Source organism: Onychomys torridus, chromosome 23, assembly GCF_903995425.1.
Source record: "Onychomys torridus chromosome 23, mOncTor1.1, whole genome shotgun sequence".
NCBI classification, from domain to species: Eukaryota; Metazoa; Chordata; class Mammalia; order Rodentia; family Cricetidae; genus Onychomys; species Onychomys torridus.
In genome coordinates, this window is record NC_050465.1 from 40,466,431 (window position 1) to 40,490,088 (window position 23,658).

General features: G+C 45.4%; 1 protein-coding gene across 1 annotated transcript in view; it reads right to left on the reverse strand.

Annotated features, from left to right (window-relative positions):
- Rftn2 (raftlin family member 2) overlaps positions 1-23,658 on the reverse strand; it is a 62,607-nt gene that overhangs the window by 34,431 nt on the left and 4,518 nt on the right. The window contains exons 2-5 of the mRNA XM_036173617.1: positions 13,127-13,310; positions 9,523-9,637; positions 4,819-5,095; positions 2,728-2,931 (exon numbers count right to left, since the gene is read on the reverse strand). Of these exons, the coding sequence (XP_036029510.1) occupies positions 2,728-2,931; positions 4,819-5,095; positions 9,523-9,637; positions 13,127-13,310 (780 nt within the window). The remainder of the gene's footprint in view (positions 1-2,727; positions 2,932-4,818; positions 5,096-9,522; positions 9,638-13,126; positions 13,311-23,658) is intronic.

The following is a 23,658-nucleotide window of genomic DNA, read 5'->3' on the forward strand; positions in this document are numbered from 1 at the left end:
CTTTCTCGATGTACAGGACTCTGCCTGGATGGCTCCTGCCCACCTCACCCACCTCGCCCACCTCGGCTAGAACCAGCTTTCCCTACATACCCAGCTCCAGCCACACAAACTTCTCAGGTTCTCCTTGATTGCTCTGTGCTCTTTGCCCTGAATCATCTACCCTGGCTCTCACTTGCCTGCATCCTGTAGTTTCCTAGTTGCACTGTGGTTATTACCTTCCTGCTTGTATGTTTGTGTTGGTGTGTGTACACATGTGTGGGTGTGTGCATGCTATGGCATGTATGTGCAGATCAGAGGGGCAGCTGGTAGGAGTCGGTTCTCTCCTCTGTCATGTGGGTCCTGGACAGCTGAACTCAGGTGGCCAGGCTTCACCTTTTCCTGTGAGCCACCCTGCTGGTCCCTGATTCTCTAGTCACAATATTCTGTTGGGTGAACTCTGAATATTTTTCCTACTTTTGTAAGTGTGTGTGTGTGTGTGTGTATGTGTGTGTGTGTGTGTGTGTGTGTGTGTGTGCATCCCTAGGATAATGTTCCAAACAGAGAAGACGGAGATCGTGTGGAAGGACCCTGTAGAGGAATCCCACAGATTATACTGTCACACCCTGCTAAGGTGGGTCACTTTCCAGTATGTCCCCTCCCCTTTGTTTCTGGAGCATTTTCTCCAGTGTGATTTGGGAGCTCATAAGATTCTGGGCAGTGTCTGGATTCGTAGTTCTATGTTCTCTGTAGTGAACTGATTTCTGACAGTGTTTGGGATGAGGATAAAAGCAAGACACAGTAAACACTCATTATTTCCCTGTGTGTTTGAGATGCCAGGCACCACACATTCAGAACAGAGAGCCCAATTCAGTCCTCCTGATTCTCACAATGACGGACACTGGTCAGTCCCGGGAAAGTCTTAGTGACACACCGGTGTCCAGACCCCAAAGACTGAGGTGGCTGAGTAGAGGTTTCGCAAAGGTTGTATGAAACCATGTCTGAAGGGACATTCCAGAGCTGTGGAAGGAGGGAGACCTCCCCGGGGCTCTGAGAACTAACGCTGCCAGACCCAGCCGTGGTGTCTGCTGAGCAACTGCTGCAGCCCGTGAATGCCTGAGAGAGACAAAGAGTAGTCCGCCTCTCCTTAGGCGGTTTGTCGCTAACCAGAATGTGTAATGTCTCCAACTCAGGCACTACTGCAAAGAGGGGAGAGAAGGAGAAGCAAGGGGAAACACAAAACCAGGCTCCAAACAGACGATGGTCCGCACGGAACGTTGGACACTGCACGTGACGTGACCTGTGCCAGGACGGAGGACTCACCAGAAAATGAACCACGCTGTTGCCTCGGTGCTGGCATCTGACCTGCACGGTTCTCATACCCTTTTAGGAAGCAGCTTCTGCCAGCCCACCCGATTTCCCCAATTCACAGAACTAGTAAGTACAAGAAGAACTTAAGCCCTGCTCCATCGGATTCTAACGGCCTCTTCCTCCTCACTAAACCTTGCTATTTCCAAACCAGACCAAACTGGAAGACGTTTCCAGTGACTGGAAAGCACTGAGTGTTTGTTGGGCACCTGTTGTGTGCCAGTCATCTCTGCAAGGAAAAGCTGTGTTAGAAGCACACCTTGGGTTTGGCTCTAGTTAAAAGGATATCTTCTGGAATGTGACTCCTGGACCCAGTACGCTCCACCCCGCCATCTGTCACATCAAGGGAGATGTTAGAAAGCTGGTTAAAGAACAGGGTGGTCTCAGCCAGGTGGCCTTTAATCCCAGCACTCGGGAGGCAGAGGTAGGCAGATCTCTGTGAGTTCCAGGCCAGCCTGGGCTACAAAGTGAGCTCTCTGTGAGTTCGAGGCTAGCCTGGGCTACAAAGTGAGCTCCAGGGTGGTCTCACAACATCGTGTCTGATTTCTCCTTCACTCTTGGCTCCAACCTCGAGGAGCTTCAGGTCCTTAGTAATCCCAACCCCATCTTCCTGATGCCCACTCTTTTTTTGTTTCTTTGAATACTATTCTCTCTTAAACTCATTTTGGGAAGTCTTCTGTTTGTTTTTGTGATAGATAAGACTGGTTTTGTACTACATTGTAACTCAATAACAAAGATTAGAGAGACAGAGAGTGAGTCCATACCTCTGATTTCTTTTCTGTACAAATCTTAGAAAGAGCCAGAAATACACTATCTATATATATTGTACCTACTGCCACAAATTGGGATAATGTATCAAATGTAGATACTAACTATGGGATGCTACCCTGAGCTTCCTGACTGGGCTGTTGTAGTACACTGTTCTTAAAAATTTCTACTGGCCAATCCCCCCATGGTGTATCTGCTCCTGATGGTTCCTACACAATAGCAAACATTACATTACAATTCTACACCAGTCAAGGGTTCACACTTTAATTATCTCTATGTGTGTTTGCTGTGTGTGTGGGCACACATGTGCCATGTGCACGCCTCTGCATCCATGTGGAGGCCAGAGCTCAACTTGGGAAGTTTGGATCTACTTCTACCAGGGGTCCTGGGGATTGAACTCAGGTTGTCAGGTTTGGCTGCAGCTTTCTTTACCTGCTGCATCATCACTGGCCAACACTTTTAAATTAAGGCTACAGAGCTGCACAATGACTCAGATCCTTTTTTTTTTTTTAAAGAGTTATACCCATCCTTATGGCCACAGAACTTGAAAGGCAAAGATACTTTGAGAAGTTTTGACACAAATGCAGATTATTTACATACAAATGTAAAACTCACCTTTAGGTGTCTCCCAACATACAAAGGAGTCAACTAAAGACAAGCCTTGCTTATAATAAAATGTAGTTAATTCTAGCCAGTTGGCCTCAAGGGTGTTGATGACGGCTCCTTTCCTCGTCACTTTCATGGACAGGACACCTTCCTGGTAGGTCCAGCAGGCTGAATCCTCGTCAAAAGCATTGAAGACCATGTACAGCTTGTGATCTGGGCATAGGCATTCAGGAAAAGGGACGGGGAGGACAGTTACAATCTTACCAACCAAAATTCTTAAACAATTTGTTCTTCATGAGACATTACAAACATACAAATAAATAGAGAAAATAATAAAACTGCCCACCACTCAATTAAAAAAATGTATGTGTGTATATCTGTGTCCATGTTTGTGTTGTGTGCGTGTGTGTGGGTGCATGCATGTAACATGGGTGTGTGCGCACATGTAGAAAGACCAGAGGTTGATGCTGGTATCTTTCCCAGTCCTTCTTTATCTTAGGTTTTGAGTTAAGGTCTCTAACTGAATCCAGAGCTCATGATCTGGCCATCTTGTCTACCTGTCTAGCACTGGGTTACAAGCATGCCCTTCACATCTGCCTTTTCTGGGGGAACTGGGCATCAAACTCAAGATTCGATGTTTGTGGGACAAGTATGTACTGACTGAGCTACCTTTATGCCCTCCCCACCCCCAACTCAGTTTAATTAAATGTTAACCTATGCCACATTAGCTTTGAATTATTTCTTTACAGAAATAAGACAATGGACACAGAGGAGGCTACTACATAGTGTGTACCTAGCAGCATGTAGTTACCAATTCCAGTCTCTGAAAATAACTGCTAGAATGAATTTGGTATTTATTGTTCTCATGAAAGCTTTTAGTTTTAAAATACACAGTTATTTACCACTTACTTTACTGTTTAAAAAATGCCTAGACAAGGGTTGAAGATTTAGCTCAGGGGAGAGACCTCCTCACCTAGCAAGTGCAAGGTCTTGGGTTTGGTTCTGAGCTCAAAGGAAAAAAACAACAACAAACAAACCCAACAACAACAGCAAAACCCAACACAACTTTAACAGTATACTGTCCCATATTTTAATCTCCTGGTTTTTTCTCTAGATGATTGTGCTCAAATGGATCTCTGCTACGCACAGGATGCTGAGTGCGGACCCTGAAGGCCCAGACTCCACTGCGCCCTCCAAGGCCAGGGCTGGTCAAGGTTTGGAGCAGCTGTGAGCCTGCTACAGCAGAAGCTGTGCCAGGCACTAGGTTGTTTCCCCTTCCAGCCCCATGAGGGAGGCTCGGCAATTGTCACTTCGAGAAAGAAATGCAGCCATGTGTCTCCAGAGGCCGCGTTTACTCCAGTTTACAGGGTCTTTAATTTTCTTTGATGTTGCTTAAAAAAAAAAACATTCCTGCAAAGATGTCAGGAAACTTTGCCCAGTCAAAAAAATAAAAGAGAAAAATACTCTCAGTTTCTTGGGAAAACTTGAGACGTGGCAGAGAAGTACAAAACTATTGTCTACAGTTATTTCTGGCTGTGGGCACTATTGTTATAATAACTGAGTCATCATGACATTCCATTGTCTTATTCTAGGGATGATCAAAGCAAGTCCATCGATTTCAGAGGTGAAGAGCATGCGTGAAGTGGGAAAGGCCTGCACTGAGATTCTCACACACTGTTTACCAGACAGTTGTAACCAAGCTACTTTCTCAGTCAAGTCTCTTTTTTGTTTGGTTGTTTTTTTGGTTTTTCAAGACAAGGTTTCTATGTGTAGCTTGGCTGTTTTAGAACTCACTCTGTAGACCAGGCTGGCCTTGAACTCACAGAGAGCTGCCTGCTTCTGCCTCCTGAGTGCTGGGATTAAAGGCACACACAGGTAAACCTTTTGTTTTAGAAGAGGGCTAGGTGACTGCATTATGTGGCTGGCTTGCATATTTGAAACATTACCCTGCCTTATTCCTGGCTATAATGACTTAAAAACAACCCCGCAAGAATTAGAATTCTGCATAACCTGCAGAAATGAACGCTGACTTCTATTTCTTTAAAATAACGGTAGCGTTTGGGGAACACAGAGTACGCCTCTTTCCCTCCACGCCGTTACCTCCTCCCCGCTCTGGTGTAGAGTAGCTGGGGCTGCTGTTTCCTTCTGTCTTCCGTCCACTTTCGCAAGGAGGTTCCTCCTCCGTTCCGCTGTCAGACAACTGTGCACTGACCTCTCCTTCACTCCAGCTTTTGCGGCTGTCGTGAGAACCGGGTTTCCCGTGTGGGCCCGATTCTGCATCTCCACCGTGGCTGGTTCCATTACAGTGTTTAGACGGCAGGTGACACTGTGACACAAATCCAACAAACTTCATTCCTCTCTTGGCAGCAGCATTAACCTGAGGTTTAAAGAGACGGTGACCAAGGTGAACCCCACGTGTGACTCAACCAACCAAACTTCAGTCCACCGGGAGGCCACGAGGAGACGGGCTAAGCCGCACTTCCAAGCCACCCGAGAACCTCTCAAGAACACCGCCTCCAAGATCACGTCTCAGTATCGGCATGATTTGCCAAACAGAACTAACGCTTTGGGAATTACAAAGACAGGACCACATTTTTTCTCTGAAATTCTGCCGTATTTGGCAAGAACTAGTAATTTTATAGCATGATTTTTGGAGATGGTTAACAATAATCTTTCCAGTGGGAGCAAAAGTAAACACTGTCCCAGGGCACTCCCCAGAATAACTGAAGCAAATACAATCTCATTTTTTGAGACAGGGTTTCTCTGCATAGCTTTGCACTTTTCCTGGAGCTCACTCTGTAGACCAGGCTGGCCTCGAACTCACAGAGATCCGCCTGCCTCTGCCTCCCCAGTGCTGGGATTAAAGGTGTGTGCCACCACCACCTGGTTACAACACCATTATTAAAGGAGAGGTTAATTTAAGACAAAAAGCATACAGCAGCACTATTTGGTGTTGATTAAGACAGAGGTTAAGAGGCCCATTCTTATAAATATGCACTTAGGAACCATGAGCCCGGGTCATGGCGCAGCTGTGAATGTCTGCCTCTGTCTGACCTGGGCCAAATGCACAGACTCAGAATTGATCCTTCAGTCAGTGCATAGGCTCTGAAGCATCTGACAGGAAGTAGTCAGTGACATCATTTGGGATTTAGCAGTCGTGATTTTCATGGTTGGTACTGTTTCCATTCGAATACTTGTGAGACGATTATCTTATTTCCTCTAAGCACACAGTGCCAAAGATCTAGGGGTTTTCTTCTCCACAGTACTAGTGACAGTGTCCTTCTCCTGGGTTTGGCAGGCTATACCTCCCAGGGAATTGCTGTGTCTTATCTGTCTTGGTATTGCATCACTTGATAGGTGCACTATAAACATTCATTAAATAAACACAGAAGTAGAAATGCGCCCCCCCCCCCCCCCCGACAGGAAACATACAGGCGACACATGCCAAATATTTCTGAACAGCCACTTTGTGAGGCCCTGGCTGTCTTGGAACTCACTTGGTAGCCCAGGCTGGCCTGGAACTCACAGAGATCCACCTGCCTCTGCCTCCCGAGTGCTGAGATTAAAGGTGTGTGCCACCACTGCCTGGCTCAGCAGTATTGACTTTTCATGGTCACTGTTTCAAACCTCTCAACTAAACATTTTAAGTGTTACCCAGGAGAGAGTTATGATAGGGGTCGAAGATGGAAACACTGACAGATGAGGTGAGATTTTCGAAGGCAGGAAGAACTGGAGAAATTGAGCGCAATGCGGCTTGGAAGATGGAGAGCCCGGGGAGCCTGAACTCTGGGCTACGGCCAGCGCAGCCTCGGTCCTCCTTGTCCTTTCTAGGAGTTAGATTTGAGTGGAGATAATTCAGGAAAACTTCTCTCTGGTACTATAGCAGATACTTCTTTGCTTCTTCAGGAAAAGTCTAGGATCAGATACAGTGACGTCTTTTCCATCTTACTTTGGAGGATGAATAATTTTAATTACGCTTATTTGTTGGTGTGTGTGTAGATGCACCTGCATGTGCCATAGGGGACAGCTTGTAGGAGTTGGTTCTCTTTTACACGTGGGTTAGAGGGATGGAACTCAGGTCTCAGCTTCGGTAGCCATGCCTTTACTTGTTAGCTGCTTCTGATATTTTTAAGTGCGGCATTTTAAAATCCCGAGAGAAGGAAAACGCAAACTCGATATTAAAAATAGAATGGACAGAGGTGGGGATCTAGCTCAGAGTGGAATATTCACCTGCGTTCAGGAGGCCCAGAGTTCGGTCCTCAGTACCAACTAAAGATAGACTAGACGTTAATAGTTAAAGCTTGACTTGAAAACTAGCTGTTCAACAAGTCTTCACACAAAGTGGCTGTTTAAAAACATTCCCATTCGCCAATTGCTCTTGCTCATGCCCAGGGCAATGTTGGGATATTTCGGGTGTATGCTTCCCCGAGAAGGGTCCCCGTTACTCTAGTTGCTGAAACAACAGTGCTTTCCTGTGTAAGTAGGTCTTTAACTGCGCCCCAGGAGTCAGGTTCAAAATAAGCGTTCCCGTGGTCATCTATCAGGACTCAATTAAGAGCTACATTTTTGTTTTCAAAAGAAGCTGTCTGGAGTGGATTTATTCCCAGAAAAAGAAATACCCAAAATAGTGGCAGTAAACAGTGTGTGTGCTTGTAAAACCTGGTCTCCTGGACTTTTCCCACCCGGGCAGATGAATGGTAACTTTGTACCTAAGTAGGAAACATCATTAGCGTTGTTACTGGCCAGACACAAACCACTGACGTTCTCCACAAGTGGTTACTTACGGCTTGAAACCAGCAGCAGAAACAGACTATACTCATTCTTTCCTCTTTTCTTTGTAACCCAGGCTGGTCCGGAACTCACCTCCCAGCCTCAGCCTTCTACATGCTAAGACTACAGGTATAAACCACCACACCTTGCTCAAAGGATTGTAACTGTGAGCCAGCACATCTCACTCCAGTCTCACACATGTTACCTGAAAGGAAGTGCCTTGGGTTCTTGACTCTATATATTTAAATTAAATAAAGGCCAGCTGGGTGTGGTGCTGTTCAATTTAATCCCAGCACTCAGGAGGCAGAGCTAGGCTGATCTCTGTGAGTTCAAGGCCAGTCTGGTCGACAAAGAGAGTTCCAGGGCAGCCAAGGCTACAAAGTGAAAGTCCATTTCAAAAACAGAAGGAACAACCCCCCACGAAAAACAACAAAAACCAAATAGAAGCTAAGAACTTATAAGTAGGCCGCTGTGACTAAAACAACTTTCATAAATAAATAAATAAATAAACAAATAAATAAAATAAATCCATCAGGTTAGAGTATTTATGGATATATAAGTTTTTCTTGGTATAGTCGATCTATATTTAGTGTTCAACTTTTTATTTATGCAGCTTCCAAAGGAGACATTAATTGTGAATTTTCCCTTGATCTCTTTCCAAGTTAAATTTTCTTTAAAATAACATAATTTGTTTTTAATGCCAACTCCTCCATTCACAACTGAATATGGTTATTTTTGTGGTTTTTTTTTCATATTTAAAAAACTTCCCTCTTTGTCTCTGTGGACACTTCTGGAATCTATTTTCCACAGTACAGTGCTGACTTTCCTAAGTACTGACTAAGTCATGGTTTTCTTTTTTTTTAATGTGGAGCTGAGGATCAAACCCAGGGCCTTGTGCTTGCTAGGCAAGTGCTCTACCACTGAGCTAAATCCCCAACTCCATGGTTATTCTTGTACTAATGTTGACATGCTTGTTATTAGACTTCTTTTTTTTTTTTTTCAAGACAATGTTTCTCCATGTAGCCCTGGCTGTCCTGGAACTCACTCTGTAGACCAGGCTAGCCTGGAACTCAGAGATTCACCTGCCTCTTCCTCATGAGTGCTGGGATTAAAGGCGTATGCTGCCTCACCACTACCTCCTGGCTGTTAGCAAACTTCTTACATGCAGTTGGGAACTTACTTCTGCTCACTCTATTCTGTTTTATTGGCCTTTATTTATGTTTTTGTGATGGCTAATCTCGGTTATTTACTTAACTGGATCTGGAATCAATTAACAGGCTAATGGGCACACTTGTGAGGAATTTTCTTGCTCAGTTCGACTGCGGTGGGGAGGCCCACCCTAAATGTGGGTGGTACTTCTGGTGGCATCCCAGAAGAAAGGAAACTGAGACACAAAGCTTTTGCTCCTGGCTTGCTTGCCTTCATGTGATGCTAAATTCATGTATGCTGGCAACAACCAGCTGCAGCTGCTTTTGGCTGACATTAAAACCCAGCTTTTGAGCCTTCCAAAGTGGACTGAAGACCAGTGTCTCTCCAGAATCTTCCAGGCATTAGGCACCTGACCGGGACTGCTAAGGCATTTGTTCTTGGGGAAGGAACAGCTACTGGGTTCTCAGCCTCAGTATGAAGGTAGCCACTGTTCTCCTGCTTAGGCCGAGCTGCGTAGAGCAACCTGGCACACTCCTTCAACACGCTCATCCTTTCTGTTCCTCTTCCAGAAGATCCAGACTAGTGGAGATTTTGACTCTACGCACTTGGCTCACACGCTTTACATTTTGAATTCTGTAGAATAAGCCATTGCCAGTTCCCTATCTTTTGGGTCCTACACTGTAGCTTAGGCGGCTTGAAACTCACTATTGTAGTCCAGGCTGGTTTTGAACTCAGTATGTAGCTGAGGACGACCGGGCACTCATGGTTCTCCCCTTGCCTACTGCCAGGATTCCAGGCTGTGCCACCATGCCTGGGTTCTGTATGGTTTTCGGGTAAGGAAGGGAGTTGTTTCTTAGTGCGCCATGAGGGCTGTGCACCCAGTACCTTTTCCATGAGTTCCTTTGCTGCGTCGTTGGCTGGCGTCTCGTAGGTGAGTGGACACTCCTCCATCACAAGTCTGGCGTGCCTCGGTCCCCTCGGTGCTGCTGGGTGCTTGGGGCTGCAAGGAGAACAAGGTCAGAGGCAAACCGCTGCTTCCCACCTACGTCCACGTGAAAACCGTGAGCGACTCAGGAGCAAGGTCAAGGCTGTCACTTGGTTATTCCAGTCCCAACGGTTATCTCAAACAGAATGCCACAGGTACAGCGATTTCTGTTATGTTTTCTTAATGTAACCTTCCAGAGATTTAATTCCAGATTCAAAGAATGAGATTTTGCTATTGCACAGAGCATAAGGAAAAAACAGTCCTATCTAAATGCAGATAAATGTGTCTGTTTTCTTTCCCCTTTCTTTACTGACCTCTTATCTTCTGCCACGTTTTAGCACTTGTGGGCCTACGTAACACTACAGCAGGAAAGGTAGGTAGTTGTCACAGCTGATGGGATTTGTAGTCAGGACATAAGCATTGCTACTGTGTAAAAAATGTCACGTGCTTAGGAATGCTTGAGCTGAAAACATTTGCATTCTAGTAAAAGCTGAAGTCCTTACACACTCGAGAGTGTGTGTGTGTGTGTGTGTGTGTATGTGTGTGTGATGAGTGTGTGTGCGCGTGTGTGTGTGTGTGTGTGTGAGTGTGAGTGTGTGTGTGTGTGTGTGTGTGTGTGTGTGTGTATGCATAGCAGTTACTGCCCTTTAAAAACAATACAGGGGCAGGGGACATGGCTCAGTGGCATAGTACCAGCCTAGAATGTGCAAAATCCTGGATTTGATCCTTAGTGTGGAAAAAAAAAAACTACCAAACTTTCTTCTTTCTTTCTTCCTTCCTTCCTTCCTTCCTTCCTTCCTTCCTTCCTTTCTTTCTTGAAATTTAGATAAGTTCAAGACAGGGTTTCTCTAGCTTTGGAGCCTGTCCTGGAACTCGCTTTGTAGACCAGGCTGGCCTCAAACTCACAAAGATCCACCTGCCTCTGCCTCCCGAGTGCTGGGATTACAGGCGTGTGCCACCACCGCCTGGCAGTTCTTATGTATCTTAAGCAGGCCTCAAACTTGATATGTAGTAGAGAATGAACTTAATCTTTTGACCCTCCTGAATGCTGGGATTTACTGGTGTGTGACCCCATATCTATTCTGTGTGGTACCAGAAAATGAGCCCAGGGTTTCCCACATGCTAGGCAAGCACTCTCTACCAACTGAGCTCCACTCCCAACCTACCATCTGGAATTTTTAAAATTTAGCATAATTTTCTTAATTGATTCTTTGAGAATTTCACATCATGTAACCCAATCCCACTCATTCCCAGTCTCTCCATATCTGCCTTGCACCCTTGTGGCATCCCCTGAAAAAGAAAAAAATAAGCAAAACTAACAACAACAACAAAACCCCACCTGGCACCTCCATCTTCCCCACCTCTCCGTCACCTCTTCGTTTGTCTTAGTGGCACTGGGAGCTGCGATGTGTCACACAGCACACCCCTTTGTCCACTCTGAGCTGTTAGTCTGGTTCAAGGCCTCTGGCACACCATCATCACTGAGACTCCTCTCAGACGTCCTGCTGTTGCCCCAGACATGGAGATTCTATGGTTCCACAGGAACGGTCCCTTCATGGACTCCAGCAGTTCATGGATGGGGTTGATGTTGGAGTGTGTCAATTCCAAGCACTGGATGTGGGCCTGGATGATAGCTGAGCTGATCAGCCCGGGTCTCCACAGGGACACCCCCACCCCTCAGGTGAGGAGCAGGGCCAGCTCTCCTGCTGCAGTGGCTGGTAAGGGGGTGGGCTGGAACATCTGGAAGTTTTAAAGACCAGCTCTCTCTCTTCTTCCTTCCCTTTCCAATTTTCCCCTTTTCTCACCCCTTTTCTGCCTATTATGATTTCCTTTAGCTTTTACATGGATCCATCACTAGGAAGAGGAAACATTGAGATTTAAAAAAACAGCATTGTGTCTATGTATGAGTATGTGCGCGTGTGGGGGGCACAGTGTGCCCGTGGGTCAGAGGGCACCTCTGTGGAGCTGGTTCTCCCCCTCCACCTTTATGTGTGTTCTGGGATGAGGCTGGCACAGCAAGTGACTTTATCCCCTGCCCCTCTGCCCAGCCACAAGACCCGGACAGTTTCCATAGAGATGGAGGGTTGTACCAAACGGTTTTCATATGGCAATCCTGTGGCCATTTTCATTCTTTATTGGAGAGAGTCGGCCTAGCCGGGGTAGTTTGAATGAGAATGGCCTTTATAGTTGACCTACTGGGAAGGATTAGGAGGTGTGGCCCTGGAGTAGGTGTGTCACTGCAAGCCCACCCTAGGCACAAAGATCAGGATGTAAGCTCTCAGCTACTGCCCAGCACCATGACTATATCCACTCCTCCATGATAACAATGGACTAGCCCTCTAATATCGTAAGCAAACCCCCAATTAAATGGTTTCTTATTTATTTATTTAATTAATTGTTTATTTAATTATTTTTGTTTTTTTTTTTTCCGAGACAGGGTTTCTCTGTGTAGTTTTGGAGCCTGTCCTGGATCTCGCTCTGTAGGCCAGGCTGGCCTCAAACTCACAGAGATCTGCCTGCCTCTGCCTCCCGAGTGCTGGGATTAAAGGCGTGCACCACCACCGCACCGTTTCTTTTTTAAGAGTTGCCTTGGTCACCAGGACCGGCAAAAGAACAATGACTAAGACAAGTGTTTTCTTGTGGTGCATAGGCTCAAGCCCAGGGCCTTGCACAAGAGTGTTGTGCCACTGAACTATGTATTCATCTCACAGCAGGGAGGACCTAGTTTGCATGTGAAAAGTGGCCAATGTGTCTTTCTAATGTGAGAACTTGGTGTGGTCGAGCTTCCTGCTCTGCGGGGTTTATGAAGTGAACTGCTTCCGGCTGCCATTCTTAATGAGAACAGAGGGAGTTGGAAGAGCCCAGTGAGACAGGCTGATTGCTGCTCCTTGTAGTCTGGGGTGCTTCTTGGTTCTACTTCCTTCCTTTTGCTCACCGACATCTTTACTTAGTGCCTATTTATTTGCCCCAAAGAGTAAGACAACGACCAGGAGGGTTTTTGTTGTTTTGGCTCCTTTGAGCCAGACTCGTCCTATGTAGGCCACATCAGTGTCAAAGTTGAGGTCCTCACGCCCCTTCACCCTCCCGAGTGCTGGGCATCCTGCACAACCACCACACTGGGCTTAATCAGGAGTCTTAAAGGTGTGAGTCTCCTTATTCCAATTCAATTCAGCTGTGAAAAATGTGCCTCGACTCATCCCCTGAGGATCCTTTGTGCTCCACCACTCTTTCGGAATTTCTTTTAGAGGAAAGAAAACCTGCCAGGTGGTGGTGGAGCACACCTTTAATCTGAGCACTCAGGAGGCAGAGGCAGGTGGATTTCTGAGTTTGAGGCCAGCCTGGTCTACAGAGAGAAACCCTGTCTCAAAACATGCCCCCAAACCAAAAGCTAACCAACCAACCAAACAAAACAATCCCCTCCTCCTCAAAAACAACAACAAACAAACAACAAATGAAAGAAAAGCATCCCTCTGAGCGGCCTCTGATTGCTGTCCTCAAGCTTACCTCACTTTCAAGCGGGCCAGCACCACTCTGTAGAGGTGACTCGCTGGGAGGTGTCTGCGGTGCCCCGCAGGCTGTATAACCGGATGGATGGCCCCAACAACATAGCCCTTAAGATAGTAGTCTTCCACCTTGGCAACTATATCCAGAACTGAGTTTATCTTGATGACTTCTGGGTTTGTGGAAGCTGAAATATCAAAAATGAAGAGAAGGTTTCATATTGGTAATATTGAATTCTACGTTATTTCTATCTATATGAGATAACAGTAGTGAGCATGAGAGACAACCACGTGGCTTACTTTCGGGTGAGACAACTAACTTGTGTTATGTATTTTCTATTTCAGGTGAGATTAGATGTGTTCAGGGTGGTAAGACCGTAAAGGAACCTATTTTGGACAATAGCAAAGGTGGTTTAACCAACTGGTAGGTAAATAATGTTCCCAATACATCCTAAAGCACAACTAGAGAGAGTACCTTATAAGTTCTTTTTTTTTTTTTTCCCCAGTGGAAGAGCTTTACTACTCAGGATTTTATTTAAGTGACTATGTTGTCTTTAAAAGATGATAAAGACATACATCAAAATAATAATTCAAAAAGCCGATAGTTTTTATGACTGAGCAAGATAAGACGCATGATTTCTTAAAATACATATCATGTAAGTTTAAAAACTAAAAAGAGGGGGCTGGAGAGATGGCTTAGAGGTTAAGAGCACCGACTGCTCTTCCAGAGGTCCAGAGTTCAATTCCCAGCAACCACATGGTGGCTCACAACCATCTGTAATGAGATCTGGTGCCCTCTTCTGGCCTGTGGGGACACACGCAGGCAGAATACTGTATACATAATAAATAAATAAATCTTGAAAAACAAAACAAAACAAAAATAAAACAAAAAAAAACCCCAAAAACAAACTAAAAAGAGGAGACACTGAATTTGCTAGACAGAAATTATAAAAAAAAAAAAAGGAAGAAGAAGGAAAAAAAAAGAAGTAGATGTATATGAAATTAGCTGAAGGAGGGCACAGCCATCGTAACTCTGAACACCTGTGTTGCCCAGAAGAGAAAAAGGAAAAATGGTATGCAAGTGGGGAAAATGTCCTCAAAGTTACGGACATCTTAATTTAAATAGCTTCATTATCTGTCATATTTCTCATTTTATGGAGGACAATTAAGGATTATTATCCAGAAGCAGACCTGGAATTGATCGTCTTTTGAATCAGAAATCATATGAAATTAATTCCAGGTATGGGCAGGCCTGGCTTCACACTCACAGGGCCAGTGGAGTCCAGCACGGGGGTTGTGCCGACGCCGGAGCACCGGAAGAAGGTTAAGAAGCAGATGAGGAAATGGGTCAGGGGGAAGTCCCTGTCCCCTGACCCTGACACTCACGTGACAGGACAGTTCCACCAGCAGTGAGTGCTCATGCCAGCTTCTCAACTGAAAATGAGGCACTCAACAGAAAGTTATGCAGGCCAGCATGAATCCATTTCCTTTGGTTTTCAGTCCCTTTTGGATTTAAACTAATACCCTACGTCTGATACCTTCTCATTATGAACAGGAGCAAACACAAGGGCAGTTCTGAACTCTGAAGAAACATCTGGTCTCCGTGTAAACATCCCAGGCCCGTCTGTGTGGCAAATGGTTCATCATTATTTGGCTTTACTCTTTCTTAACATTTGGTCTACAAACCCTGCCTTGTTCAAACAAAGCAGCTGAGAAACTATACAGTAAGTAATGTGGAGCAATCTCTCAAGACCAAGGAACAAAACACAATTCAAACTTATCTTTAGAACCTTGCCAACTGTACATAATTTTAAAGAAAATGAAAGTCATTTAATGGCATGGGGCAGGAAGTGGAGAGTTTAGCACGACACGCAGAAGTCCTCTGAGCCTCGAACTCGCGCATCTTACTTTGACGTGTGATAGTTCTGAGTTCCGAACCTGTCACTCTGTTTTACCACAGTAAGCCTTCATCCCCTTCCCTGCGCCCACCCTTCCTTCCTCTGCTGGTCATTCTGCACTGGGTTAGAGTTATTTGTTTATTTGCTTGTCCTGGCTGTTCAACTGGGAACGCCCTATCTTATTCACATCCTTCTGTACCTCACATGTTCCTTACGTCGTCACGTGAAACAGAATTACTGTTGGTTAGGACAGTAAAGAGGTAAGATTATTGAGCAAAGATGGAAAAACATTCACTACCAGCTAGGGGAAATGAAAGTCAGGTCAGTTAGTAGAGAAAGGCAAAGCGGTACAACCCCAGCAGCGCCGAGGAACTGCCTTTCATTTACTTGGTCACAAAAGTGAGGGTGGTCAAGAACACTGTGAAGGGCTGGAGCGGTGGCTCATCAGTTAAGAGCACTGACTGCTCTTCCAAAGGACCTGGGTTCAATTCCCAGCACCTACATGGCAGCTCACATCTGCCTGTAACTCCAGTTCCAGGGGATCCGATACCCTCACACAGACACCCATGCAGGCAAAACACCCATGCCCATAAAGTAAAAATAAATTATTATTAAAAAGCAAAAAAAAGGGGGGGGGGTTTGGGGACTTAGCTCAAGGCCCTGGGTTTGATCCTCAGCTCCAAAAAAAAAAAAAAAGCAAAAAAGAACATTGTGAGAATCCAGAGCAGAAAGCCATGTTCTTTTCAGAAAGCTCTAGCATGAGGCCCCACACTATGTTAATGGCATAACACAAGAAAAGTCACGTACACACAAAGTACAAAAATAATGAGATAAAGCTACATCTGGTTTAACTGGCTTCAATATGGAGTGAAATGTGGAGAGACATTTGCGGACAAAGTTTTACCAACATCGAAGAATGATTTATGGCCTGGAGGGACATCTCAGCAGCTAAGAGCATTGGCAGCTCTTCCGGAGGACCTGGGATTGGTTCCCAGCACCTACATGGTATCTGATGCCCTCTCCTGGCCTCCTCAGGCACTGCACACATGTGCACAGGCATACATGCCCTCAAAACTCAGACCTGAAATAAAAATGAATGACTATTTAAAAAGCACCATTTATGCCATATGTGTTGACAAGTGACTGCGATCCCAGCATGGGATGAAGAGTTTGAAGCCAGCCTGGGCTGTACACTCTGAAGGATTTGACACACCTGGGAAGAGGAAATCTGAAGAACTGCCGGTATCAGACTGGTCCCTGACTACTTCGTCTGGGAGCATTTTGCTGATTGCTACCCAACTGATGCAGGAGGGAGGACCCAGCCCCTGCGGGCAGCGCCATCCCGTGGTGGGTGGGCCTGTACGGTAGAGGAGAGATAGCAGAGACAGAGAGAGCAAGCCAGGCAGCATCTCCTCTCCGGTTGTTCCTACCTTGAGCTCCTGCTGTGACTGCCCTCAATGATGGGTCATGACCGGAAGTGTAGGATGAAATAAACCTGTGTCTTTCCAAGTTGTTTCTAGTCATGGTGTTTACTATGGCAACAGGATAACAAACCAGGACAAAGTTTGATGAAGAGCAACAATGTGACTTTTATCCGAATTCGTTACCGAGCTGGCCTCGATTTTCTGGCTGGCTTGATAGTCATTACTAGGTGTGTACATGTACATACATGTGTGTATATGTGCATATGTGTGTGTGTGTGCATGGGCATGTGTGTATTTGTGTGCATATGTGCATACAGGTGTGCATATGTGCATGCAGGTGTGCATATGCATATGTGTGTGTGCATATATGTAAAGGTCCATATGTGTCTTCAAGTTTTGTGGAGAACTTCTTTTCATGGCATTTCTCTATCTGAATGTTTTCAACTGAACCTAAGGCTGTGAGGTATTCAAATCTCCCCCTGGTGAATCGCACACACTGAGCAAGTTTTCTTTCTTTCTTTTTATTTTTTATTTTTTATTTTTTATTATGCACACAGAGAGGGCGCCAGATCTCAGTACAGATGGCAAGTTTTCAGCCACTCTCAAAGAGTGGGTCATTACATATCCATGGCAGGCTCAGCCTCTGCCAGCCCTCTGATTTGACATCCTTACAGTGGGCAGGAGTATCAGAGGCTCTACTGCCCTTTAAGCACAGGAAATGAAGGGGGAGGTGGTGGTTGTCTCAGTGGATTGCAAGCACAGACAGAGAGCCGCAGCTGTGAGCTTTCTAGCCCGCCTGATGCTGCGCACATTCTTTGAGAGAAGAAGGAACAAATGGTGTTTATAGCCTTGGTGGGCGTGGCCGGTGACTGTGACATTAATGCTGCCAGGTCTGTAAAAGCCAGGCTGTGTTCTACAGGGCTGTCGTGAGGCGTCTGGAAGAGAGCAATCTGTAATTGCTTTGAAAATTATACAAATGCTAAGTGAGTTTATATTGTGACAATTAAAACTTGTGGAGGGTTGAAATAATTCTTTCTTCTCAAAGCTTCTAAACTAAAATATTCATGGATGCTTTTCATGCTCCTTCGCTAAAAAGCTTCGACGACAAAGCTCGAGCCTTTAAATGAGAGTCAGTGGACACGGTGGCTCCTCCCTACATCTGGGAGGCTGCTGCAGGAGGATTATGACAAGTTCTAAAGCAGCCTGGGTTACGCAGTGAGTCTCAGCCAGGTTGGGCTATAGCATGAGGCCTCAAACAAACAAACAAACAAAACAACAGCAACAACAAAAAACCCAAACAAACACCCCTCCCAAACCCAAATTAGCAAAAAGATACAAAGAGTCACTTTCTACTCTAAAGCTGGGAACGTGTTAAACACTAAAAGTTTTGCTCTGACAACACAATTCCGTGAAAACAGCACAAACCATACATACTTAGTCCCACCAATTTAACTCTGAAGATTGGTTTGTATTTATAAAATATATCTAAAACTCTTTTCTTAAGGAAGATCAAAATGTGCAAACTCAGCAAGCAGCTTTACCATAGTTTTAAGGGGAATGGTCTGGCAACATGCATGTTCCCCCCACAGTTTTAAAGAGGAATGGTCCAAAAACATGCATGTTCCCCCACAGTTTTAAAGGGGAATGGTCCAACAACATGCATGTTCCCCCACAGTTTTAAGGGGAATGGTCCGGCAACATGCATGTTCTCCTCAACAACTGTAGAACAGGAAAATAAGCAACAAATTCCAACATGTGCCCAGTTCTATGTGAACAGATCGATCCATTTCTTAATCCCTACAAACCCTTCAAGGTGGGTGTTTATTGTCTGATAAAGAAATTCAAGGAGAGAGATTAGGGAATTGATCTAAATTGCTAGTAAATTCTGAGCTGAGCTGGAACCCAGGCAGCAAGACATGGGAACTGGGACACCCATGTGCCCACAGGGAAGAAAACTTCACTGATCTGAAGCATGTTTGTTGAAGATTTGTGAGTTCAGGCATGAGGTCAGCCATACCAGAAGTTCTCAGCTTCCTAATGCTGCGATCCTTTAATACAGTTCCTCATGTTGCAGTGACCCTAGTCATAAAATCATTTTTGTTGCTACTTCATAACTAATTTTGCTACTGTTATGAGTCATAATGTAAATATCTGATATGCGACACCTGTGGAAAGGTCATTTGACCCCCAGGTTGAGAATGCTGGTTTAGAATATGATAGATTGTTAAGCAATTTAATGTGTGGCTGTTAGGACTATCTGCTTTATTCTGTGAGTGAGAGGTTTTTGAGTAATTGAGAAATACGGTTACTATATAAAAAACTTTGACTCAGTGTAGTTAAATCAAGTAACATTCTGGCAGTTTTTCTTTTCTTTTTTTCTTGTATTTTGAGACAGGGTCTTAGGAGCCCAGGCTGGCCTTGAACATAGGGCCAATTATCCTGGGTCCACCTCCTGAGTCCTGGGATTAGAGGCACGTGCCACCTTGCTTGGCACTGGACCCGTGTGGGAGAGACTCATGGCAGTTTGGGAATCCTGCGACCTGTCTTTGTATGCTTTCTCCTTCACAAACCATGCAGCCTCCAGCTTCCAGAATTCCTCTCACTCTGGCCTTTGTTCATTCTGTCTTTCAGCCTTGTTTGCGTTATCCCCATCCATTCCTACTCTTTCAACTTTCCTCCGGAGGGAGGGTATAACATATACAAGAAAATAAGCACGGAATATACTTTAAACCACCAAAACTTCGGTGACCAGCATTTAATCAAAATGAGAAAGCAGCTTGCTCTCCAGAGACCTCTCAGTACACTCTTTCCAATCTTGGTTCTCTCTTTCTATCACACCTAACATGGACTGCCCCTAACCACTGCTTGATCTTCCTTTGTTAGTGCCAGGGATTGGGAATGCAGCCCTGATCTCTATAGTTCAGTGTCAAGCAGAGACTGTGTGCTAAGAAGTGGTCTGCTATGGAGAGAAACAATTAATACGTGGGACCTCCCATAACTGAGAAGCTTCTGTAAGGCAAAAGACACGGTCAATAAGACAAAATGGCAGTCTACAGAATGGGAAAAGACCTCACCAACCCCACATCTGACAGAGGGCTGATCTCTAAAATATATAAAGAACTCAAGAAACTAGACATCAAAATACCGAATAATCCAATTTAAAAAATGGGTTACAGATCTAAACAGAGAATTCTTTGTTTGTTTTCTATTTTTTTTTTTTTTTTTTTGAGCTGAGGATCGAACCCAGGGCCTTGTGCTTCCTAGGCAAGTGCTCTACCACTGAGCTAAATCCCTAATCATTAAACAGAGAATTCTTAAAAGAAGAATCTCAAATGGCCACAAGACATTTAAGGAATTGTTCAACATCCTTAGCCATCAGGGAAATGCAAATCAAAACAACTCTGAGATACCATCTTACACATGTCAGAATGGCTAAGATCAAAAACACTGAAGACAGCTTATGTTGGAAAGGATATGGAGTAAGGGGAACACCCCTCTATTGTTGGTGGGAGTGCAAACTTGTACAGCCACTGTGGAAATCAGTATGGCTGTTTCTTAGAAAATTGGGAATTGATCTACCTCAAGAACCAGCCATACCACTCTTGGGCATATACCCAAGGAATGCTCAATCATACCACAAGGAAACATGCTCAACTATGTTCATAGCAGCATTATTCATAACAGCCAGATCCTGGAAGCAACTTAAGATACCCCTCAACCAAAGAATAGATAAAGAAAATGTGGTACATTTACACAATGGAGTATTCAGTGGTTAAAAAAAAACAAAAAAACAAAAAACCAAAACAACAACAACAAAAACAAAAACAATGATATCCTGAAATTTACAGGCAAATGGATAGAACCAGAAAAAAACCATCCTGAGTGAGATGACTCAGACCCAGAAAGACAATCACAGTGTACTCACTCATAAGTGGATCTTAGACATAAAGCAAAGGATAACCAGGCTACAATTCACAACCCTAGAGAAGCTAGGTAAAAAGGAGGAACCTAAGAGGAACATGCATTACAAAGGGGGAAGAGAGAAGATCTCCTGGATAAACTGGGAGTGTGTGTGGGGGAGGGATGGGGGTGAGAACATGTGGGAATGGATTTGTCGAGCTGGGGGAGGGAGAGCAATGAAAGAGATATGATAGAGGGATCCATTATGGGCTTAGGGAGAAACCTGGTGCTAGGGAAATTCCCAGGAATCCACAAGGATGACCCCAGCTAAGACACCTAGCAATAGTGGAGAGGGTGCCTGAAAGGGCCTTCACCTGTAATCCGATTGGTGACTACCCTAATTGTCATCGTAGAGCCTTCATCCACAGAGATCCACAGCTAGGCAGGGGCCGAGCACCTGGAGTCCAGTCCAAGAGAGGGAGGAGGGATTGTACAAGCAAGGGGGTCAAGATCACGATGGGGAAACTCACAGAGACAACTGACCTGAGCTGGTGGGAGCTCACGGACTCTGGATGGACAGCAGGGGAACCTGCAGGGGACCAAACCAGGCCCTCTGAATGTGGGTGACAGTTGTGTGGCTTGGGCAGTGTGGGGCCCCTGGCAGTGGGACCAGGATTTATCCCTAGTGCATGAGCTGGCTTTTTGGAGCCCATTCCCTGTGGAGGGATACCTTGTTCAGCCTTGATGCTGTAGGGAGGGGCTTGGTCCTGCCTCAACCTGATATGCCAGACTTGTTGACACTCCACGGGAGGCCTTACCCACTCTGAGGAATGGATGGAGGGTGGGATGTGGGGGAGGTGGGGAGGGTGGGAGGGGAAACTGTGGTTGGTATGGAATAAAAAAGCAAACTTAAGAAAAGAAAAAAAGAAGCAGTCTGCCCCTGGGCTATACTGCCAGGCTGACTGGTGGATGTTTTGAGCCTTGTGAAAATGGAATCCTACAGTGCTCACTCAGGGTGTGTCTTCACTTAACACGCAGTGCTGGACTTGCATGTGAGCTGTGTTTCTGGAGTTCTGCTTTTATTGCAGGAGAACAGGAATCAGCAAGGGGCGGCCATGGTGTTTAGCTGTGTGTCCCCTTCCGGCTGCAGGGTTAGGCAGGTGTGACTGAGGCCACCTGGCTCATAAAGCCTCCCATGTTTATATCTGCCCTTTGCAAAAACTGTTAGTGGATGTCTGCGGTCCACTGGTCCCTTGTGTGAGCATGCTCTTGCTTTGGGAATTCCCAGTTGCTTGACTTGGACATCCTTGTATGCCACATGGTGTACGTGAGCCCTGGGTGCATCTTCAGTTAAGTAGAAAATTCCATTTTTTTTCCCCAAATGGTTATTACATGTTACTGACGCCTATCAGTGACAGTCTTAGAATTTTAGCGATTCTGGGTGTTCTATAGTAGTGGTTTAAACATGCATGTTCCTGGTCACAAATGACTGGATACAGTTTCATGTCTTTTGGCCACTTGGATCTCTGCTTTTGTCTGTTCATGTTGTTTTAACTTCGGTACAGTGGCTGCTCCTCAATCTATTTCAGCTGGCAATTGCATCTCTGCAGTTACTAGCCTGCTTCTCTAGCATCGGCCCGGCCACTCAGACCACAACCTGGGGGAGAATTCTGTTCCTGAAGGTACCAGCTCTGTTGCTGACACTAAAGGTAGCTTTAACTAAATCTCTATCATTCCATTTATAAATAAGACTCGAGATTCAAAGGCTGGGGTGACAACCTGCAAGTTCAGAGAGGCTGAGTAGCAAAAAGCTACTCTCTCCTTGCTGGTGTCTCCGAAAAGCCTGTGCTTTTTCTGCTCTGTCAAACCAGAAAAACCTGCATCACTCCAAATCCCATCCAACTACTTCCCATGTCTCTCTACCTCTCTGGGATGCCCTCTGAGGCTCTATGTTTACTTCCTGTCTACCAATTGCTAACTCAGCCTCCTGACCTAAGGTTAATTTTATTTGATCCATGCAAATGCAAACTTGGGATTCATAGTATGATTGAATATCCCTCAATATGTCCAGATTCTTGTCTTTCTTTCTTTCTTCCTTTTTCTTTTTTTTGGTTTTTCGAGACAGGTTTTCTCTGTGTAGCTTTGGAGCCTGTCCTGGAACTCACTCTGAAGCCCAGGCTGGCCTCAAACTCACAGAGATCTGCCTGCCTCTGCCTCCCAAGTGCTGGGATTAAAGGCGTGTACCACCACGCCTGGCCTTTTTATTTATTTATTTTCCAAGCTGGGCTGTCTTTTCCTTATTGTCTTGTAGTGCTGATTTAAATGTTCTGGACAGAAGCCTTTGTCAAGAGTCTCATTCATTCTTTACCTCTCAGATGAGATGGCACTTCTGAAGAGCCCTTCTGGACCTGCCCACTCAGGTCAAGAGGCTCTTCTTCCATAGCCTTTGCAACCCTAGGCTGCATCACAGGGCACAGTAGGTACACTGTGGCTGAATGCTTGCTTCCCTGCCACAGGGTGCTCATGCAGATGTAGTCTGCTCAAGCGCACAGAACCAGGCTTTTCTACAGTGTACCCCAGCTTTTAGCACAGGGGGTGAATCAGGGTTTTCTATAGTGTACCCCAGCTTTTAACACAAGGGGTGAGCCAGGCTTTTCTATAGTGTACTCCAGCTTTTAGCACAGGAGGTGAGCCAGGCTTTTCTATAGTGTACCCCAGCTTTTAACACAGGGGGTGAGCCAGGCTTTTCTATAGTGTACCCCAACTTTTAGCACAGGGGGTGAACCAGGCTTTTCTATAGTAAACTCCAGCTTTTAGCACAGGAGGTGAACCAGGCTTTTCTATAGTAAACTCCAGCTTTTTAGCACAGAGGTTCTCAAAGTGCTTCTCACTTGATATAAGGAACACAGGTAGGAAAGGAAGCCCCAGAGAAAGCCTACAGAGTTGGCAGGAATGTATCTGCGTTGTCTCCTAACACTGACTGGCTTTTGCTGTTTGTGAGTCAGGGTCTCATGTAGCACAGGCTGGCCTCAGAGCTGCTGTGCAGAAAAGGATGGCTTTGGACCACTGACCCTCCTGCCTCCACTTCCCCAGGCCCGGGACTGCAGGGCTGTGTCTTCCTGCTTGGTTTTATGCAGTGCTGGGGACTTAACCCAAAGCTTCGTGCAGACTAGGCAGACACTACCAATGAAGCTACATTTCCAGCTCTGGACAGTTTTAACACTGGGTCAGCTGTATGCTATTAATAGAGATCCCTTCCTCCCCCGGTTCAGAATGGAATTCTTTTCCACAATAGTCGGTATTTGTGAGATTTG